Consider the following 19,308-nt stretch of genomic DNA (forward strand, 5'->3'; position numbering starts at 1 on the left):
CATCCCAGAAAACCAGTGAAGTGAGTTAGTTTTGATCTGTGAGTGTATCCTGACACACATTGCTGGTCCAGATTTCCAAATTCAGGAAAGATTAAACTCAGGCAAACTAGACAGAAGCTTTTGTTTCCTTTCTTCCCTCTTCCTCACTTTTATTCTGTAAATGTGTGTAGTTTCTTGGTCTTTCTTTCCCTGAGCACTGAACGGTTAAGAGCAGACATGTAGTAACAGCATGTTATTTGAATACATATATTCTATAAACCCTTTGTGCTGCCATAGCGCTCATTAGTCAGAAGTTCACTTCTAAGAAAACAAACTCATGGGATGACACAAGACTAATTCTGCTCCAAGGAAAGCTCATCTCTACTTGGAGACTTTTCTTCCTTTGAGAAGGAAAGCCTTGTGCTTGATTCATCTCATCAGGGAACCTAAACAGTATGCATACCTAAACACAGCCTAAGTGAGAACATTCATTCGAATTATAATTACAATTTCCTTACGTAGCCTTCACATACCTTCATCTTATAAACATCAGAAAGGACACGTTGACTTAGGAATCAATGCAACTGGATATAATAGGAAATTCTTTTCCATCCTCAAGTTTCAGATGTGATTTTCTTGTTAGTTGTAATGTACAAATTTGCTGAAATTTCTATTTCTCAGTTTTAGAACATTGTCCTTAATCATTAGATAGTTTGTCTCTCTGTCTTCCTGACAAGTTCTATGCTATCATTTAATTCTATGCTCTCTAAGAAGAGCATTTAAGGCTCTTCTTGTGTATCTCTCTCAAACATTCGTAGCTAGATCCAAGGAATGTACAGCCTTGCTAACCTGAACTATTGAAAAAGGGGCCAGCCTGAATTTACAAAATGTCTAAATTAAATCATATTTCAAATAAATATCAGCTTATGACTTTCAAGTTCCTGTGAACCTGAGCATTTTCTAAGAAATTGCTACCAAGTAGAGCTCTTGCTTTCTTTGAAAAAAAGCACTTTTAATTAACATGTTTTTATGCAAATCAATGCTATAAACGTGCTTTAAAGCAGTGGATTCCATTAAATAGGCTATAAACATCCCCATCCCAATTAGTTTTACCTTCTTAATTTACACAGAAAAACCCTTCTTCATAAACAGTGCCAGTTCCTCTCAGACCAAATTATTGTAAATTCTGATTTAATGAGATTTCATTGCATCTCTTTCAAGCCTCTTTATTTTCCTTTAAGAGTATTTGTAAGTGAAGAGGGACTCTCAGAGGAATTGTGTGGGAATGGGAAAATGAAAGTGTATCTTGGTTTCTGAAAGTCTTTTGGCAATTTCTTGATACTTGTTAGAGTTCTGACAAGGTAATTGACCTTCTCTTGACAATAATAGAAATTATAGCATAGCCAAATTTCGACTAGCAGGTGTGGGGGGAAGAGGGAGAATCACCCTCTGCCCTTTCCCTTAAGGTTCTTATGGCTGGCCAAATAATCAACAAGACAGGTTAGCAGGAGAAAATAATACCAAGTTTAATAACGTGTATACATGGGAGAAACTCAGAAATGAGCAACTCGTCCCTCTGTCTAAGCTGCTTGCTTAAGTATTGCAGCTAAAGGCGAAGGAACATGTTGGGGGTGGGTAGTGGCCTGGGACTTCAGAGGGCAGAAGGACAATTCTTTTCAGGGTCATCTATTGATAATTTGGTCAGGGAGAGATAGAGTTTTTTGATAAAAGGGGCTTGGTGCCCCTCCCATTGCAACATCTATTTTACATTATCTTTATAGCCATCATGATAGAAGATCTGTTCCAGGAATGAGCCACCATGCCAGATTCTCTAGGCAGTTAGTGGGGGAGGTCAAATACCCTTATTGTCTTCAGCTCGAAATAATCCGCATACCAGAGTGATGCTTCCTGGGGCAGCTTGCCCTGAGCACCATCAGTTCCCTCCTCTGAAACTTCCCTAGAAGTTTCACATATTAAAAGCTGAGCTGGTGACTGTGGAGAGAGAAATCGTGTTAGTATCTGAGTGATAAGAAGTCTGCAAAGAGAGAAAAGAACGTAGATTAGAATGAGGATGAACAGGCAGAAAAGAACAAATCGGAGCACATTTCCCCACACTCTATTAAATCAGTCCCCCAATCTTGGAAATAAGTCAGTCCAATAAAATGTGTTAGCTTCATTTATCTGATGAAAAATGTCAATCTTCTCTTTTAATAGATTTAAGTTAGATTTTACTTGACCTGTTTGATTCACATAAAAGCAACATTTTTCTCTAATGATTGCACATGCTCCTCCTTGCTGGGCAGTGAGCACATCCAGAGCACGTCGATTTTGGAGCACCACAGATGTTAGGCTGTTAATCTCTGACTGGAGTATGTTCAAGGTTTGCATGGTGGTGTTGAACTCTTGCTCCATTACCATAGAGAGATTTAATATTGCCTTTTCTAACTCATAATCTCCAAAGCTGGGGAATAGGACTCTCAAGGCTGAAAAGAACTTGGAGTTGTGATACACAAATGGATTTTCCACGATTTCTCGACTGGCACGTTTATGTGGCACAATCTTATGAACAAACGAACCCAAGTTTGTAATTTGGCTAGCATTTAAGGTGGAGTGTTTGGTGACAGAAGGAGCCAGGTATCCAAGTCCGCATCGTCCTGACCAATTAGATGGGAATCCTTTATACACTTTGTTGTCGCATAAAATGAAAAGACCAGTGTAGTTTAAAGACAAGGTTAGAATTGAGTCTGTAGTTCCCAGGATCTGGACTATTTCATGATCTGTGCCACTTGCACTGTTACTACCTAAACATCTCCATTTCCCATGAGCTCCTGTCAGTCTGCGAGAACAGAATAGATTGCGGAATAGCTGGTACAGGAGGCCTGCAGTCTGATTTTGGCAGCTATAAAGCCTGGTCTTGTCACCTGACCAGGGGAGTCCAGATTTTTGATCCACCCATATATAGTCTGTGGCATTGGGCAGCCTAACCATGCGGATAGCTGCGATACCCCAAGTTGCACACGGGTGGCTCGTAGGCCATCCAGAGCACTTGGTGATTTGGCAAATGTTTGTGCCAGAGGGAGTAGTGATAGAGTCACTTACAATTCCCTTGAGAGTTCTGAAGATGCCACCTGCGGAATCAAACCACAGAGTTTGACTGCAATATTGTCTCGGTATGTCACCCAGGAAAGGTCCAGCGCCATGTTTACTTTCAATGCAGAGGGAAAAACCTTTCACCTATTGCTTGTACTTGGGCAAGGGACAGTCCTTGACCTTCTAAGTAGTCTTTCTGGGCCCAAGTGACTCACCAGGAGAAGAAGCAGAGTGAAGTTTCCCTTGTTGCGGATACCATACTCTGTTATTCATCCATTTTCCGTACTTAGTCTACCAGGTGTTCATATCAGCAGGAACAAAGATTAGTTCAGGTTCTTTTGCACTATCTAGCTGTTGACATAACCAACAGTCAGATTGATTAGTTAGCGTGGCTAGGGCTTGGTAAACTGGCATAAGGGGGTGTTTGGTCTGTGCCCGACCTGTTGAAAAGGAGAGGGTTAGTAAACGCAAGACACAGATGGGAAAAGAGCCCATAGCGGAGACTTAGAGAGGGGAAGAGGGACAGATAGAGACCAGCACTCTCCAGTCAGCTTTCTAATAAATGATTAAAAATATATATATATATATCCACTAATAGTTTGTGTGTGTGAGTGTGTATATATATAGGGAGTTTTGAAGCAAGGGGGAGGAAATGGGTCAAAGTAGGTTTTCTCGATCTGTGATCTTGGGAAAAGTTGTCTACTTCGTGATATCGGCTGCTTCTGGGGCCTGGGTTTTGGCCCTCGAAATCCTTAGTTTAAGGTCACCTGTGGGGATTATCTCCCAGTTGTCTTGAGAGCGATGTTCTGGGTCTATTTTGGCGTGGCTCGCATGGATCCAGGAAGATTTTTCTTTTATTTTGATGGCAGTGCAGGTCATCAGTAAGACTTCATAAGGTCCTTCCCAGCGAGGTGACAGTGCGTGTTTTCTTCTAAAGACCTTGATGTACACCCGGTCTCCTGGTCGAAAGGGATGGCAAGGCTTATCAGAAGGTGGCGGCCATGCCTCTTTTACCTGTTGACGATATGCTTCAAGTATACTAGTTAATTTTTGTATATAACAAGTCATAGCATCAAATTGTTCACTTAAGTTCCCATAATATTCATTTAATCCAGGAATTGAAGGTTTAGAGATGCCAGTAGGCATCGGACGTCCAAAAACTATTTCAAAATGAGTCAGTCCATGCCTTCTATTTGGAGTATTTTGAATCTTCATAAGGGCCAAGGGCAGAGCCTCTGGCCATTTAAGTCCAGTTTCTTGACAGACTTTTCCTAGAGTTCTTTTTATATCTAGATTTTTACGTTCCACTTGCCCTGATGACTGAGGGTGATATGGGGTATGAAATTTTAATGAATACCCCAGAGTTTTTGCAAGCAAGTGGTTTATCTCTGCTGTAAAATGAGTTCCTTGGTCTGATTCAATCCATAAAGGAATGCCAAAGCGAGGAATAACTTCAGTTATTAATTTCTTTACCACTGTTGTGGCATCTGCATGTCTGGTCGGATAGCATTCAGTCCATCCACTAAACATGCAGACAATAACCAAACAGTGAGAGTAACCTAAAGCTGAAGGCAAGTCTATAAAATCTATTTGGAGTGCCGCAAAAGGCAGCGTGGGCCTGGGAGGACTTCCTGGATCACACTGATTTCTCCCAGAGACTTGGTAAGATTTGCAAGTTGTGCACTGGGAGGTGATTTGGTCAGAAATTTTATGGATGCCAGGGCAAAACCAATTGTCTTTCAGTTCCTTAACTATCCCCCGTTTGCACATATGTCCCATTTGGTGGGAGATAAGTGCAAGCCAAAAAGTCAAAAGAAAAGGAGCTACTGGAAGTCCATTTGGTCCAATGTATAATCCGTCTGATAATTGTTTGGCACCCTTTTGTATCCAATTGTCTTTTTCAGATTGTGGGGCATTTGCCTGATAGTTAATAACATCAGTCAGGGATAAAGGCAGGTTTAAGAATTGGGTGGAAAACGGATAAGGGGGTCCATAGTGAGCTGCATGTTTAGCAGCTCTGTCAGCCCTGTCATTCTCTAAAGATATGACATCAGTCTCCTTAGTATGGGCTGGACAATGAACAATGGCAATTTTTGAAGGAAGGTGAATAGCTTGTAATAAGGCTGCAATTAAGTGTCCATTAGCAATAGGAGTTCCTGCAGAAGTTAAGAATCCACAGGATTTCCAAATTGTGCCAACAGCATGGCAGACTCCAAAAGCATATTTGTGTAAACGAAAGAAAAACAAGGTTAATGGTTAGAGCAAATTGTAAACTAGTTTTTGAGTTCAGAGGACAGCCAGTGAAGAAGAATTTTACATGTCAGCGTCAAAGTATCTTTTGCAGTTTAAATGTCTCTGATGGTGTCGTCAGGTCATCTCTTAAGTTTATATCAAGTTCATCAGCTTCAGTTTGTAAGGCTTCAGGAGAAAGGGCAGGTTCAGTTCTCAGTGATTTCAAATGAAAATGATGGAAAAAGTCAAAAACGTTAGTTTGGACATCTGTAGCCAGATATTTCAGGAGACTAGAAGAAATCAGGATCCAGTCCAGTCAACAGATATAAAACAAAAACCTCAAAAGACAACAAAACTAGGATCTAATATCCGCAAATTTATACTGAAATAGTTTTTACTGAAATATAATTTTTCTCTCTAAAATCACCCTCATTTTTATTAAGATAGCAAAATTAAAACTAGTTTGCAAAATAAGTCTAGTTGCAATAGAGTTGGCTCAATTATTTACATAAGTACAGCAAGAATAGCAGTTGATCACATAGGCTCTTTTAAATCTGCTTTGCTGGAACTTTTTATAAGGAATCTCACATTGAACTTTAAAGGTCTCTCGAGGCCAGGAAAGCCAAGCCAAGGATTTTGTCATCAGACTTTGCCTGCAATACCTATAAATTTGGGTGAATTCCTCTATTCCGAGGTTTCCCCAAAATATTTCAAGGTTCCTTGTACCTGCCAGATAAGTGACATTCTTTACTTATCCTGGTAAGTGCTGCTTGGAACATAAGGTACCAGGCCAATATTTCCACGTGGCTTTATTCCATAAAGTCCAATCTTCATTCCTCAAAAGCTGTATGGTTATATTGCAAATATGATGTTCCAGTCACAACCTTGGTAATAGAACCAGTGTTTCCAATTGTGTCCTGTTATAAGGAGAACAGATTCTTATTGAACTTATGCAAATAACTATATTGCCATGAAAACAACAATACTCACTTACTAAGAATTTCTAAATTCGAGGGATCAGGTAGAGAGAAAAAGATAAATATTTCAATTTTACTTACAAAAGTATCATTTACCAAATTGCTATAAGTCATAGCTAGCTCAGGAGAAAAGAGAAAAAGTTTTCCTTAAATCTGAAAAAAACAAAACATTAAAAATTCAGCAATACTTCAAACGAAACATCATAAAAATTATAATCATCCTTATCAGTTCATTCAGTCCTGTGTAATCCATTTTTGATCCCAATCTTTTTGTTAGCAGCTTCATGAAGTCAGTTTCTCCATCAGATTTCTGTAATTTTTTTTTACCAAGTTCAGTTTTATGATCAGAAAGTTTGTCAGAAACCTGTATTCCAGTGTAAATATCAGAGTCCTTTCCATGAATTTTTCTGAAGTTGAAACATATTTTGCAAAAGCATTAGAGCAAAGAAATAAGTCTGTAAACAACAAGACCTCAAAATGGCAATTGACAAGGAAATTTGGTTAATTTTGTGACATACAACACTTTAAAATAATAATAACCAGAATTATGACTGATAACCAGGACAGATCAGAATTTCAGTAATGTTATACAATTTTAAAACACCTATGTCAATAACATTTGCCCACATAATAGCACCTAAGCAGGCTTATCATCACTGGTCTGACAATGCTTTCCATGTAATTGAACATATTGAATAAGCCTAATAAGTTTAGTATCTTTCCCCTTATAGGAAGAGAGCAAATTTCTTTGAGACGTTCCAGGGCCCTTTGAAAATTCTCAAAGAAATAAAAGTTAAAAAAAAGACTTTAAGATATGAATTTTGGGGGAGCTTGTCAAAAATATAAACAGTCAAAGCAAACATAGCATTAACAGTCCAAAAAGCCTTAATAGAGAGACCTCAGTCTTTTGAACGTAGGAAATTATTTTAACAGGTTTTTTTTTTCTCTGTCTTTTACGTAGACTTAAAGGGAAAGAAAAATCTTTTATAACCTCTTTATCAAGTTTAAGCAAATTATCCTTTTACGAGAAATTTCAATTTTGCACCAGCTTACTTCTGCTATTAAAACTCATTTACTTAATTAAATTCATTTCAATCTTAGCCAACTTGACCATGCAAAAACTCCTTTTCCAGAATTTCTCTTCCACAAACCTTCTATAACTTTCTTTTTACATTCAGAATTTGTCCCATGTCTTTCTTTTCCCTTCTAGTACTTGAGGACAAATTTATCTTTCTTAACCAAACAAAATATTTCCATTCTTTGTACCTTAATACATCTTACTTTCCTTGTACACAGACATATTTTTCTTAATTTTTTTAGTAGCTTCAATCACATATATTAATTAGAAATTTTAACCCTTAGAAACCTTAATTTGTAAGTAAAAACTAAGTAAACAATTATAAACTTTCTTTTACATTAGTATCTTGTGGCTTGGAAAATTTATAAATACTTCATAACTTCTAGAAACACATTACTTTATAGTACAATCTTTTAATAAAACACATGTTTACCAATAGACCCAAAACACCTTTTAGTTTTCCTGTAATGAAAAGCCAAAAGTAGACAAATGTACATTTAGCAATCAATGTCTAATATCTTATCTTATTTGGAAATGGTGATACTCAGAGAATTTTTATCATAAAATTCAGCAAAACTCTAAAGTTTTAGGTCACCAAAAAGAGTTTGGAGGCTGTAACCACCATAACACATAATTATTGTTTAAAGTTCATTCAACATTTATCTTTTTCACAACTATTTACTTGTTCCCAATAATTATTTAGATTGCCTGTAAGACTTCATAAGACATTAGATAAAATTAGCCATCATTTAAATTACTATTTTTGTTAACCAGTTCTGTAATAGAAATAACATCAGTTTTTTCCTACAAAATTGTATGTAAATTTCATCACCTCTTATACCTTTAAACATAGTTATCATTAAAATTTTTATCAATAGGTCTTGGTCTTATAATTTTGGACAAGGGAAGCATTCCCAGTCAGACATTTTAAAACATACTCAGGCAAAGTTGATGTAACCTCTGTATAAAATTAGCTCAAACATTCCAACCTTTATAATCTTATTAACACTTACACTTTTACATGTTCTCAATTCAATTGTAACCTGAGTCAAGGTCTTAAGGCTAGTCAAATTTTTTCCTTCCTTTTTTTTGGCCTTTTTTCTTAGGTACCAATTAAACAATTATGTGAGAGCTCTCAAAAAAATTTTTTTCCCCCAATTTAGAGGTTTTTCCAATTCAAAGGATCCGTCGTCTGGCCATTGACGAGTAGGATCTTCATTTGTATATTTATTCCAATAGTGACTCGAACCAATAAGATTTTTTAAGGAAAGACCCGGAGGTAACTTTCCACACTTAGAATAAATCTACCATGGATGCAAGAGGTGTCCCTGGTGAGGGCGCAGATGATGTAGCCCCCATGATCCACAGAATTCACTCCCAAAGATATTCAGAGACAGTAAAGACCTTTGTTGCACAGGCGGTAAGGATGGTGTAGTGAAAACGGTGTCTCCGGTCTCCCACAATAGTGTGGGACGCCTCCAGTCACAGACCCGCTAATCTGTGACACCGGGCAGGCGATACTGGAATGGGATTTTTCCAGCACTAACAAGCAACGAAGGTTAAGACGACAAAAGCCCTTATGGACTGGGCCCTTTATGACAAACTCCCCTGAGAGCTTGGCACAGCCGGACAAAGAGACAGTTCGGAACCCCAGTCTACTCGACAGGCCACCAAGGTGCACCCCGGTAAATGCACCTTCCGTATGGTGGAGACCAAGTAGAATATTCTCACTGGTCACAAAGCCAAGTTTTCTCAGGACACAGAACAAGACAGAAGGAAAAACCTCATCCGTTTTTTTTTTTTTTTTTATGTGCACAATGACAGCTTTAGCCATGCCTTAGGTCTCTTGGAGCCAGAATAATACCTGGGGGGGGAGGTGCCGCAGTGTTGGGGACTGTGTGCTTTTACAGAGTACTTCGTCGTTGCACGGACATTTTTTTGCAGTTGGCGGGGGACCTGTGTCATCTACCCCGTTCCGTGATCCAACTTATCCTGACACGGGAGTCTTCTGAAAGTGGCGAGCGCCCTAATGGCTCTTAACTGCTCGACCCGTGCCCACTTAAATTTGCGGCCTTTTTGGCTTCCAAGATGCCCTTGGCAATGAACTTCACTTCATGTGCATAATAACCCACAGCAAAGTTTGTAGACGCCGGTCTGGTGAGACCCGCAAACTCACCAGTCTGTGGGGCCGGCCCGGACAGCAGGCTTATAGGGCCTATGCCTGCGTCCTACCCTATGGTATTTCCTTCTTATGACAAAAGACACAGACAAAAGAGAAAAACAGAGACTACCTCTGGGAGGAAAAGGGATCAAGATCAAAACCAAGAGTACTCTACCAAATTTAAACCAAGAGTCACTAAAAGCCCAAGAAACTAGTTTCCCAAATATTTTCTCCTGCCAATCTAAATTTAGAAAGAGAAAAAATTCTCACCACTTCCTTCTGCCGGACTCCGCAGATAGAGATTCCGGGAGGCTGACGTGGTAAGAAGTCTTACCTTTTGCCGGCTTTCGTCAGGCGTTCCCGTATCTCATCATATGCAGTAGTCCAGGGAGAAGGCAGGTCTTCAAGCCAGAGAAGGCAACTTGGCAGCCAGTGTGGCTCCTGGCGACTATGCCAAAACTGTAGGGGGAAGAGGGAGAATCTCCCTCTGCCCTTTCCCTTAAGGTTCTTCTGGCTAGCCAAACAATCAACAAGACAGGTTAGCAGGAGAAAATAATACCAAGTTTAATAACATGTATACATGGGAGAAGCTCAGAAATGAGCAACTCGTCCCTCTGTCTAAGCTGCTAGCTTAAGTATTGCAGCTAAGGCGAAGGAATGTGTTGGGGGTGGGTAGTGGCCTGGGACTTCAGAGGGCAGAAGGACAATTCTTTTCAGGGTCATCTATTGATAATTTGGTCAGGGAGAGATAGAGTTTTTTGATAAAAGGGGCTTGGTGCCCCTCCCATTGCAACATCTATTTTAGATTATTTTTATAGCCATCATGATAGAAGATCTGTTCCAAGAATGAGACACCATGCCAGATTCTTTAGGCAGTTAGTGGGGGACGTCAAATGTCCTTATTGTCTTCAGCTCCAAATAATCCGCATACCAGAGTGGTGCTTCCTGGGGCAGCTTGCCCTGAGCACCATCACAGGGATGTTTCTGCAAGTGTAGAATTTGGCCCTGTAGGCTCAACAAAGACAAGGAAGCATAACAATTCAAGAAGATATGCCAATAATTTTACATAAGAATAATACTTGCTAGCAAGGTAATACCTGGGATGATTGATCAAAGTTGAAACTCATAGAATTTCAGAATATGTCGATCATCTACCACCTTCCCTCCACCTACACAAATGCCATAAGATGAGACACGTGGAACCTCGGGATTTTTTAATGACTTGCCAATGTTCATGTAGTCAGTAGCTGAGAAGACTAGACACCAGTTCTGTTGAGTCCCACTGAAGAGCTTTTTGCATAACCTCTTACTGTTCACAACTAAAACCAGAGACCATCTACATCAGGGGTCATCAAACTAACCCAGCTGCCCCCTGTTTTTATACTAGACTCCAGTTACAAATATCCTTTACAGTTTTTTTTTTTTTTTAAAGATTTTATTTATTTATTTTTTCCCCCCAAATCCCCAGTAGATAGTTGTATGTCATAGCTGCACATTCTTCTAGTTGCTGTATGTGGGACGCGGCCTCAGCGTGGCCGGAGAAGCGGTGTGTCAGTGCGCGCCCGGGATCCGAACCCGGGCTGCCAGCAGCAGAGCGCACGCACTTAACCACTAAGCCACGGGGCCGGCCCTCCTTTACAGTTTTAAATGGTTAAAAAAATAAAAATAAGAATAATATTTTGTGACATGTGAAATTATATGAAATTCAAATTTCAGTATCCATAAGTAAATGTTTATGGGAACACAGCCACACTCATTCTTTTGTGTATTGTGTATGACTGTTTTTACTTTACAATGGCGGACTTGAATAGTTGCAACAGAGACCGTATAGTCTCTCTGGCCTTCTATAAAAAGTTTATTGACATAGATGAGTACTTGTCATCACAGCAACTTGGGAAGAAGAATCCTCTAGATTTAATAGCAATTGCCAGATTTCCAAATCCAGTGCCCATCAGCATACATCAAACTTTAGTCTCCTTTACTTCATTTAGACTAAAAATTCTGTTACATCCAAATATACTGAGGGTACAGATTAACTTTCAATGACATGGGCACCTGTGTACCTCCTTAAAGCCACTGATATTAACTTGAGGAAGACCAAGGACATCATCAATGTCTACTCCAAAGTACCCCAATGTCTACTTCCCACATTCAGGTGATTACCTGTGGGAACAGGAGCATTTGGGATGGCAAAAGTACTACTTGACAGAAATGTAATACTTACCCATTTATTCTATACCTCCCTTATAATGCAAAAGAGTTAGAAGATGGTATAATTGAAGTTGCTTCTCATCATCTTGGCACTTGTGTTTCTTCTAATACACAGGACATAACCTAAATGTGTGAGCTGACTTTTCACCAAGTGTTGACTAGCAGAATTGAGAAGACTTGAGCTGCAGAGTCAAGTAATTTATCCAGGCTTCTCCTTTTTTACTTCTACCTATTTCATGTGTCCTTCCTATTCCTTTAGGGCAAACACATGTTTATATTCATTTGAACTCTACACCAACCTGGACACCCTGTGTGCTGTGTCATTTAGTGAGCCAAGAAGGAGTAGGATAAACTCTACAAGTGGAGAGCTGGAACTGAAAGACTACATGGGAGCCTATATATTAATGTCCATCCATGCTGCAGGGTAGAACCTACCCATTTTATCACACACCATTTCCGGACTTAATTCTCTGCTGTTTAATGGAAGTGAAATACAGAAAGAATAATGAAATCAGAGAACTGAGTGTTGACAAGGTCTGTAGTGTTTATTCTAACTTCCTTTTAAGAAAGAGCATACCAAATCCCGGAAAGTCTCAACAACTTTCCCAAGGCCACATAGCTAATGAATGAAAAGGCCATGTGAATCACAAACTCAGGTATGCAAGGAGTGTTCAAGCCTTTTTTTCTCTTAACAAGTTAAAGTTTAATCAAATCCCTGATCTAGCTGTTCTACTTGTAGTCTGTGTTGGGGCTCTCATTCATCAAGATAGAGCAAGGGTTCTAGGGTATTATGCGGCTTGCAAACATTGGAGGTGTCTCCCTGGTCTTTGGTCTCCTGTTGAGAGACCCACTCTTTCAGTGAACACAGTCCCTGTGGTCCAGCAGCTCAGGTGTTTCTGTCTCATGCTGAGGGCTGAGGAGTGGCTGGTGAGGATAGAAAGCCCAGTGTCTAGTATTCAAGCTACCCTCATAGACTTGCAGCTGTCCCCAGGCAGCTACCACCAAGAGATGTACATGGATTGATTGACCCCAACCTTGATCAAATCCCCCTTACCCTCTCCACTTCCCAGATACTCTGATTTCTCTCCTTTGAGTACACCTAGTGTAATCCCTTCAACTTGTGTAAGCTTTTTCCAAAGACACGAAGGAAGCAGTTTCCACTTTGGGCCCTATATCAAGAACCTCTCTAGAAACAAAAGGCTAAATAGTACCTGGATACCTACTAAACATGGAAGAAAAAAAAAATATGTAAGGAGAACATGGATAAATTATTTTAAATTGTCCTAGGATGTTCATAACAACAAATCTCTATATTTATAAAAACATATGCATGCTTAGCACCCCTTAGGCTAGCAGTTGGCAAAATTTCCTGCTTTGGAAAATGCCATGGAACAGTGACGAAGAGTTCCATCTCTAGAGTCAGACATGCTGAATCTGAATCTTGGCTCTAGACTTTCTAACTGCATGACCCTGGGCAAGTGAACTAAACTCTCAAGCTTTGTCATCCTTATCTGTAAAATGGGGATAATAGCGGTACCAACCTCGAAAAGTTGTATGACAAGTAACTGAGATAAAGCTTGAAATGTTTCAGCATGGTAGGTTGTCACATCATTAAGTAGGTGGCCTGCACTTAGTTCTGTCTCCTTTGAGTGACAACACTTCTGCGTCTATTTCCTCATTAATAAAATTAGGACTAGGGTGCCTGTTTTACAGAGTGTGTGTGTAGGTGTGATGATTAAATGAAATAATCATGGTACATTAGTGAACACTCATTATAAGTTGCTTCATTCCACTTCACAAAGAAAGAAAAATGTTTAAAGAAATGTAGTAAAATGATAACATTCAGGGAATCTGGGTGAAAAGTATCTGAAGATTCTTGGTACTATTCTTGCAACTATTCTGTAGGTCTGAAATTATATCAAAACAAAGCATTAAAAAAAAAGAAGAAGGGTGAGAACATGAATCTATTGAACACGTGGCCCCTGAGGTGAGGTTGAGATCATCATTTGGTCTACTTAAAAAATTCTTCCCTTATCAGGATTATTTGTGACAGGAAGATTCACCATAATTATATATCCATGCCTCACTTAAGGTCTTTGTTTGCATCAGATTCTAATTATCTACTAATGTTTTAACCTGTCAACAGGTGACAAAGTGGTTTGTTAAAAATGAAGGTCTGAGTAGGCAGGCAGATAAAAGTTGTTTCTTCTATTTTACTGGACTTCATCAGGATGGAAGGTTTCTTAACACATCAGCAGTGGCCTACATTCAGTATGATAGCGTGTTCTAAACCCATTTCAGACATCACATCTGGCTTCTTTCAGACTTTCTCTGAATGTTTTACAGATAAACAAAGCTACTCAAGAGCATCTAGCTCCATAACCCCCACCAGACTGGACACAAGTGGAATAAGGAAGAGAGCAGTGTATTCTAAGGGCTTTTGGGTGATAAGCTTTTGGGTGGAATCCTTTAGGCAGAAGGGCTGATGATGGTTTTAATGCAAGAATCACCAATTCAGGCAAAGTGGCTCAGATGTGGACTGATAGCCACGACAACAACTGAACAGCCAGATGAGCCAGCTGGGAGGTTGCCATGATACATGACACCCTGCTCCTAGGTCAAGTATAAGGAACAATCTACAAACAGGATATTTCTGGATGAAAAGTGACTATGTCACAGTTTGGAAAATAGTCTTCACATGTGCCACACGAAAAGAATTGGTAGTTGTGAAACAGGCTTGTTAATAACACCCACACTCTTTACTACTAATCCGTGTCAATATTAAGGCCAGCAATCTTTATGTTCTGCCTAAAAACTAAGAGCCAGTAGATATCAATAAAAATCCAGCAGAATTATACAGTTCATAAACATATTTTTGGTACTATTTCTTGAATCTGGTTTTTATTGATTTGACTGATGATGGTAAACCCAATGCTTGGCACATGAAAATACTGCCGAGAGCTGGCAAGAACATACATCCAGCTTGTATTTATTCTCTTATTCACAAAGCAGGTTTTCAGTATCCCATTGGATAAATAAACCTCCAGGATGAGACCAAGTGTCAATATATGCACAACAAAGCAATTTGGAGATACATTGTCACTAGCCAATTTGTGGCTGTTATTGACCTTCAGAGACTAAAGAAAAGACTAAAGTTATAGAGAGAAACAGATATAAAAATTATTGTGAATTTATTTGTACCTTCAGTTAGGACTATAGCCATACATTCCTGGGATTAAAAAAATGCCCATTTTTATATACCAAAGACAAAATGTTGAATACAACTTCTAGAACTACTCAAGTACTCAGACCATGCATGAAACTCAGACCATGCAACTTGACATGACTCAGGCACCTCAACTCAGTCAGGGTATGGCCTGAATGTTTGTCGAAAGCAAGCTGGTTAAGTTTCTAGTGACTGCTTTGTTTCCCTAAAGTCTTCCTAATTTTTATTTCTTGAATCTGAAGAGGAAGAGGAGGAAAGCAGCACTCAATTAATACAAATGAGCCGTACTTTTTATTATTCCTGAAGGAACCCCACCCCACCCCAGACCAGCCCACTCTAACTTTGAAAGCGTGGCTTTCTGAAGTAGAAAATGTCTAGCCATCCTGGGAATCTCTCAAATTTGTTTAGGAAATTTGAGCTGTGAATGCTAAACAGAGAAATTCCATGATAGTGGGGGTTGGGAGTTGAGATGGTTGTTCTCTACAAATGAAAGTAATCCCCTAAATGCAAAACCATTCATGACTCAGCTGTGAGACATCTGGTCATAGAAATTGGTATAGTTGAAAATTACTTTATTAACCACTTGACCACTGGAAATCCAGAAGAAGGCTGGTATCTGGAGACCTCATATGGACACCTGCACTTCCTCTCTTCTCCCTCTGTTTAAGCCAGGCCTAATAATAGATACCTCATAGAGGGCAATTTTTCAGGATGTTCTTAGGCACACCCAGTTCTCATTAGGGGGTTGACTGTTTTATTGCTTACAACACATCCCATATTGTCCTAAGGAGTTTTAGTGATGCAACTGTTGTAGATAGACCCCTGGGATGGCAGATTTGGGGAAGATGAAGGTGGAGGAAGACATAGCCAAGATTCATCATGAACTTCTACTCATGCACTTCTGGGTGACTGGGCCAGGACAGAGTCGTCCCCTGACCCTCTGTATAGGAAAGGCTCATGGGGAAAGTTACCAAGTTGACGAAGATTGGGCACCCTCCCTTCTTGCTGGAGGCCTTCTTCAGGTATGGGTGTTTTCCAGCTGGTGCTCACTGCCTAGTCACCTTGTTGCCCTGGCATTACATGGCTTCTTGACCTTCTTCCCTGTGTCATGCCCTACCCTAGGCTCAGTCCTGGGTCTTCCATCTCCATCAAAAGACAGCATGCAATTCAACAAGCACCTACTATATGTCAGTACTGTGTTAAGTGCTGTGGTTGCCAAGACAAACATCTCACACATAGTATCTGCACCCTGCATTCTCTTTCTGTAATAGAGAAGATTGCCCCATGAACACCCTCAGCTCAAGTTAGTAAACGGTATAATCCTTATGTGATGAAGCTTATGCGATCTCAGGAGAGGAAATGACCAACTTTGCCTGGGGAAACTGAGAACGTCATGCAAGGAAAGATCTCATGTTAGGTGGATCTCAAATAGTGAGTGGGAGCTGCAAAAAGACCATTCTATGTGGAGGAAAGAGTGCTTCCAACATCAGGGAAGCCTAAAACAGGACCTCTCCAAAATTCTCCAGAAACTTCTAGGAGAGGTAGTGAGAGGCCACTCAGCTGGTTAGTGGAAGAGCTGGAGCCAGAACCCAAGTCTGCTCATGCCCAGGTCAGTGGTCTTTGCACTACCTATTCTCCGGGCCACCCCCTTTGTGATGCAGTCTCTGTTAGGTAAAAACAAATCTGACAAATAATTATGTGCCCACGCTTTATCTTTAAATTTCAGTTTCTCTTTTTATTCCATAACATATCTTTGATCATAAAAAGTTTCAAATTACAATTTAAATTTTTAACTTTTTCTGCCAAATCTTGAATAGAATTGACTCTACCAGAATACTTGTTTTACTATGGTTTCTGATAATTTGGGAGGTAAATTCTGGTTTGAGAAGAAAGGCCACCAGCCATCTGTTATATGAAAGTGTGACCTCTCAGGAAGGACAAAGATTGGCCATCAAATGTCCTTTTCCACATTAAAGGCAAAATAAAACTTTGAACTCATCATTCAACGCTTTCTAAAGTTTAACCCCTCACATTTAAGCACAGTAAGCAAGCTAATTCACCAGCTGAAATAAAATTCTGATATCATACTTTGTAAGTAACATATGTTGATCTTTAGGTTGAAAGAACCATGTTTATAATAGTCCTGAATGTGCTAACAATATTCTTTTAACTTAAATCTGAGTTAAATCTGCTCCTACGTTCTATGGATACACATTATACCATCTCTCCAGTTGTACATTTGTCTCTTCTGTTAAGTGTATCATCTAGAGCAGCACCATCCAACAGAAATAAAATGCAAGATGTGTAATTTAAATTTTTCTAGTAGCCACATTAAAAAAATTTTTAAAAAGTAAACTTAATTTCATAATACATTTTATTTGATCTAATATATCCAAAATATTATCATTTAAACATGTAATCAATATAAAGAATATTAATGAGCTATTTTATGTTATTTTTGTTGTTGTACTAAGCCTTCAAAGAATGGTGTATATTTTCTCTCTCAATTCAGACACTAAATTTTCATTGGTTAAAGTGAAATAAATGGAATATAATCCTACCAAAATAATAAAGTTTAGTGGAAAATATTTTACAGTTCTTCTGTTTTGGAACTTAAATTAACTAAAATTAAATAAAATTTAAAACTCAGTTCCTCTATTGCACTAAATATGTGTAGCTAGTGGCTACCATATTGGACAGTGCAGATATAGAAGTCAGAGTGATGGCAAACAGAAAAATATGGGGAGCATTAACACTTGCTCTCAGTTAGGCATGAGGCATTATGTATAACATGGGGTCAGAGAGTAAGCATATAAAACGTAACAGAGTGGTAAAACCATGAAGAACTTTGGAGTTAGACTAGATTATCTCTGTTGCTTTTTATCTGTGACCTCTTTACCGTTCAGTTTTCTTATCTGTAAAGTAATAATACCTGCATTATTGGGATCTTGAGATTAAGCAGCATAACCTAAATAGTAGGCTTTGACATCTAGCACATTCCAAAGTTTCCATAAATTATAACTAGATTTATTAGTATGTGGAAGTCATGGGATCTCTTTGCATTGCGTGGGGAACCTTTGAGGAGGTTATTACTTAATAAATTACTTGTGAGATATAGGGTAAGGGGAGAGAGGAATTGTGGTATTTTTTGTCAATTTTATTGCATTATAAAGTGTTCATATAGAAAAGTGCACCAAGCATAAGTATACAGCTCAATGGATTTTCACAAAGCAAACATACCCATATAACTAGCACCCAGATCTAGAACCAAAACATTTAGAAAATCTCAAAGCTCTCCTCATGCTCCCAACAAAAGTAACCACTATGCTGACTTCTAACACAATAGGTCAGTTTTGTCTGTTTGTAAACTTACAAACAGCCTGTAGGAGTGTATAAGTGTCTTATTTCTTTCACTTAACCACATATTTGTGAGATTTTTTCATGTTGCTGTGTGGGGCAGTAGTTTGTTCTTTCTCATTGCTCTGTTAAATTCTGCTATATAAATACCCCCACAATGTATTTATCCATTCTACAGTAGATGGACATTTGGGTTGTTTCTAGATTGGGGCGATAGCGAATATACCTGCTACGCTCACTCTTGTACATGTCTTTTGGTGATGGGTGTGGACTGGAATTTGAGTTTTCAATCTTGGATTTGTTGAAAAGAGAAGACTCACTCGTCCTATCATTTCATGTGTAGGAACCTTGGATAAGCATAAAGAGTTGGAGGAGCTCGTGGCTAAGTTCCTGAATGTAGAAGCAGCTATGGTCTTTGGGATGGGATTTGCAACTAACTCGATGAATATCCCTGCACTAGTTGGAAAGGTGAGAATTTGTTACCATGATTGTCTTCTGCTGTATTATTCCTGAGAATTATAACTCTGAGCAAGCCCTTTGTTAGAAGTATGGCTGAGAAGGTCCTTTTTTTTAGGAAAAGCAGATTGGATGCCCAGCTTTTTGAATAAATAAATCTCTTCTTCATGATATTCCAGTTATAGAATTGCAGCCCTAGATGTGGGTCAAATTTCATCTACGATGCTGGTTATCAAAATCAATTTTTAGGCTCCCAAGTCCCATTTGCAGTGTAACAAACACTTACCGAGCATTTACTGGGACAAAACATTTTGCTCGTGTCATTCATTCATTTATTTGTTCAACAAATCACTTATTGAGAATCTACTATATCTTCATATGAGGCAAGATGCCAGGCATACAAAGATGGACAAGACTTGTGCCTGGTAAGTTTACATAGTTTACAGTCTAGTGGGGGAAACAACACACCAAATAGAATAGGATGACTACCACAGAAAAGGCACACGCATACATGGAAAGGACAAGAGAGTGCCCCCAAACT

At 39.1% G+C, this 19,308-nt stretch overlaps 2 protein-coding genes across 4 annotated transcripts in view; one reads left to right on the forward strand and one right to left on the reverse strand.

Annotated features, from left to right (window-relative positions):
- SPTLC3 (serine palmitoyltransferase long chain base subunit 3) overlaps positions 1-19,308 on the forward strand; it is a 156,735-nt gene that overhangs the window by 65,182 nt on the left and 72,245 nt on the right. Inside the window, exon 5 of the mRNA XM_004433748.3 lies at positions 18,655-18,779. Within this exon, the coding sequence (XP_004433805.1) occupies positions 18,655-18,779 (125 nt within the window). The remainder of the gene's footprint in view (positions 1-18,654; positions 18,780-19,308) is intronic.
- LOC147914290 (endogenous retroviral envelope protein HEMO-like) lies at positions 1,434-10,135 on the reverse strand. 3 transcript variants are annotated; one of them, XM_087445616.1, is made up of 3 exons: positions 9,852-10,135; positions 3,285-4,028; positions 1,434-3,107 (listed from the first exon to the last, which is right to left on the reverse strand). In XM_087445616.1, the coding sequence occupies exons 2-3, from the start codon at positions 3,340-3,342 to the stop codon at positions 2,104-2,106; spliced, it is 1,062 nt and encodes a 353-aa protein (XP_087301742.1). In that variant the 5' UTR covers positions 3,343-4,028; positions 9,852-10,135; the 3' UTR covers positions 1,434-2,103. The 3 variants fall into 3 exon arrangements, 2 of the variants coding, with proteins under 2 accessions (XP_087301742.1, XP_087301741.1); XM_087445615.1 differs by lacking the exon at positions 9,852-10,135 and adding an exon at positions 6,028-7,893; XR_015555650.1 differs by having other exon boundaries at positions 1,438-3,107; positions 3,285-6,685; positions 9,852-10,134.

Source organism: Ceratotherium simum, chromosome 21 (assembly GCF_057802395.1).
Source record: "Ceratotherium simum simum isolate JZ-2026a chromosome 21, ASM5780239v1, whole genome shotgun sequence".
In the NCBI taxonomy this organism is placed as follows: domain Eukaryota; kingdom Metazoa; phylum Chordata; class Mammalia; order Perissodactyla; family Rhinocerotidae; genus Ceratotherium; species Ceratotherium simum.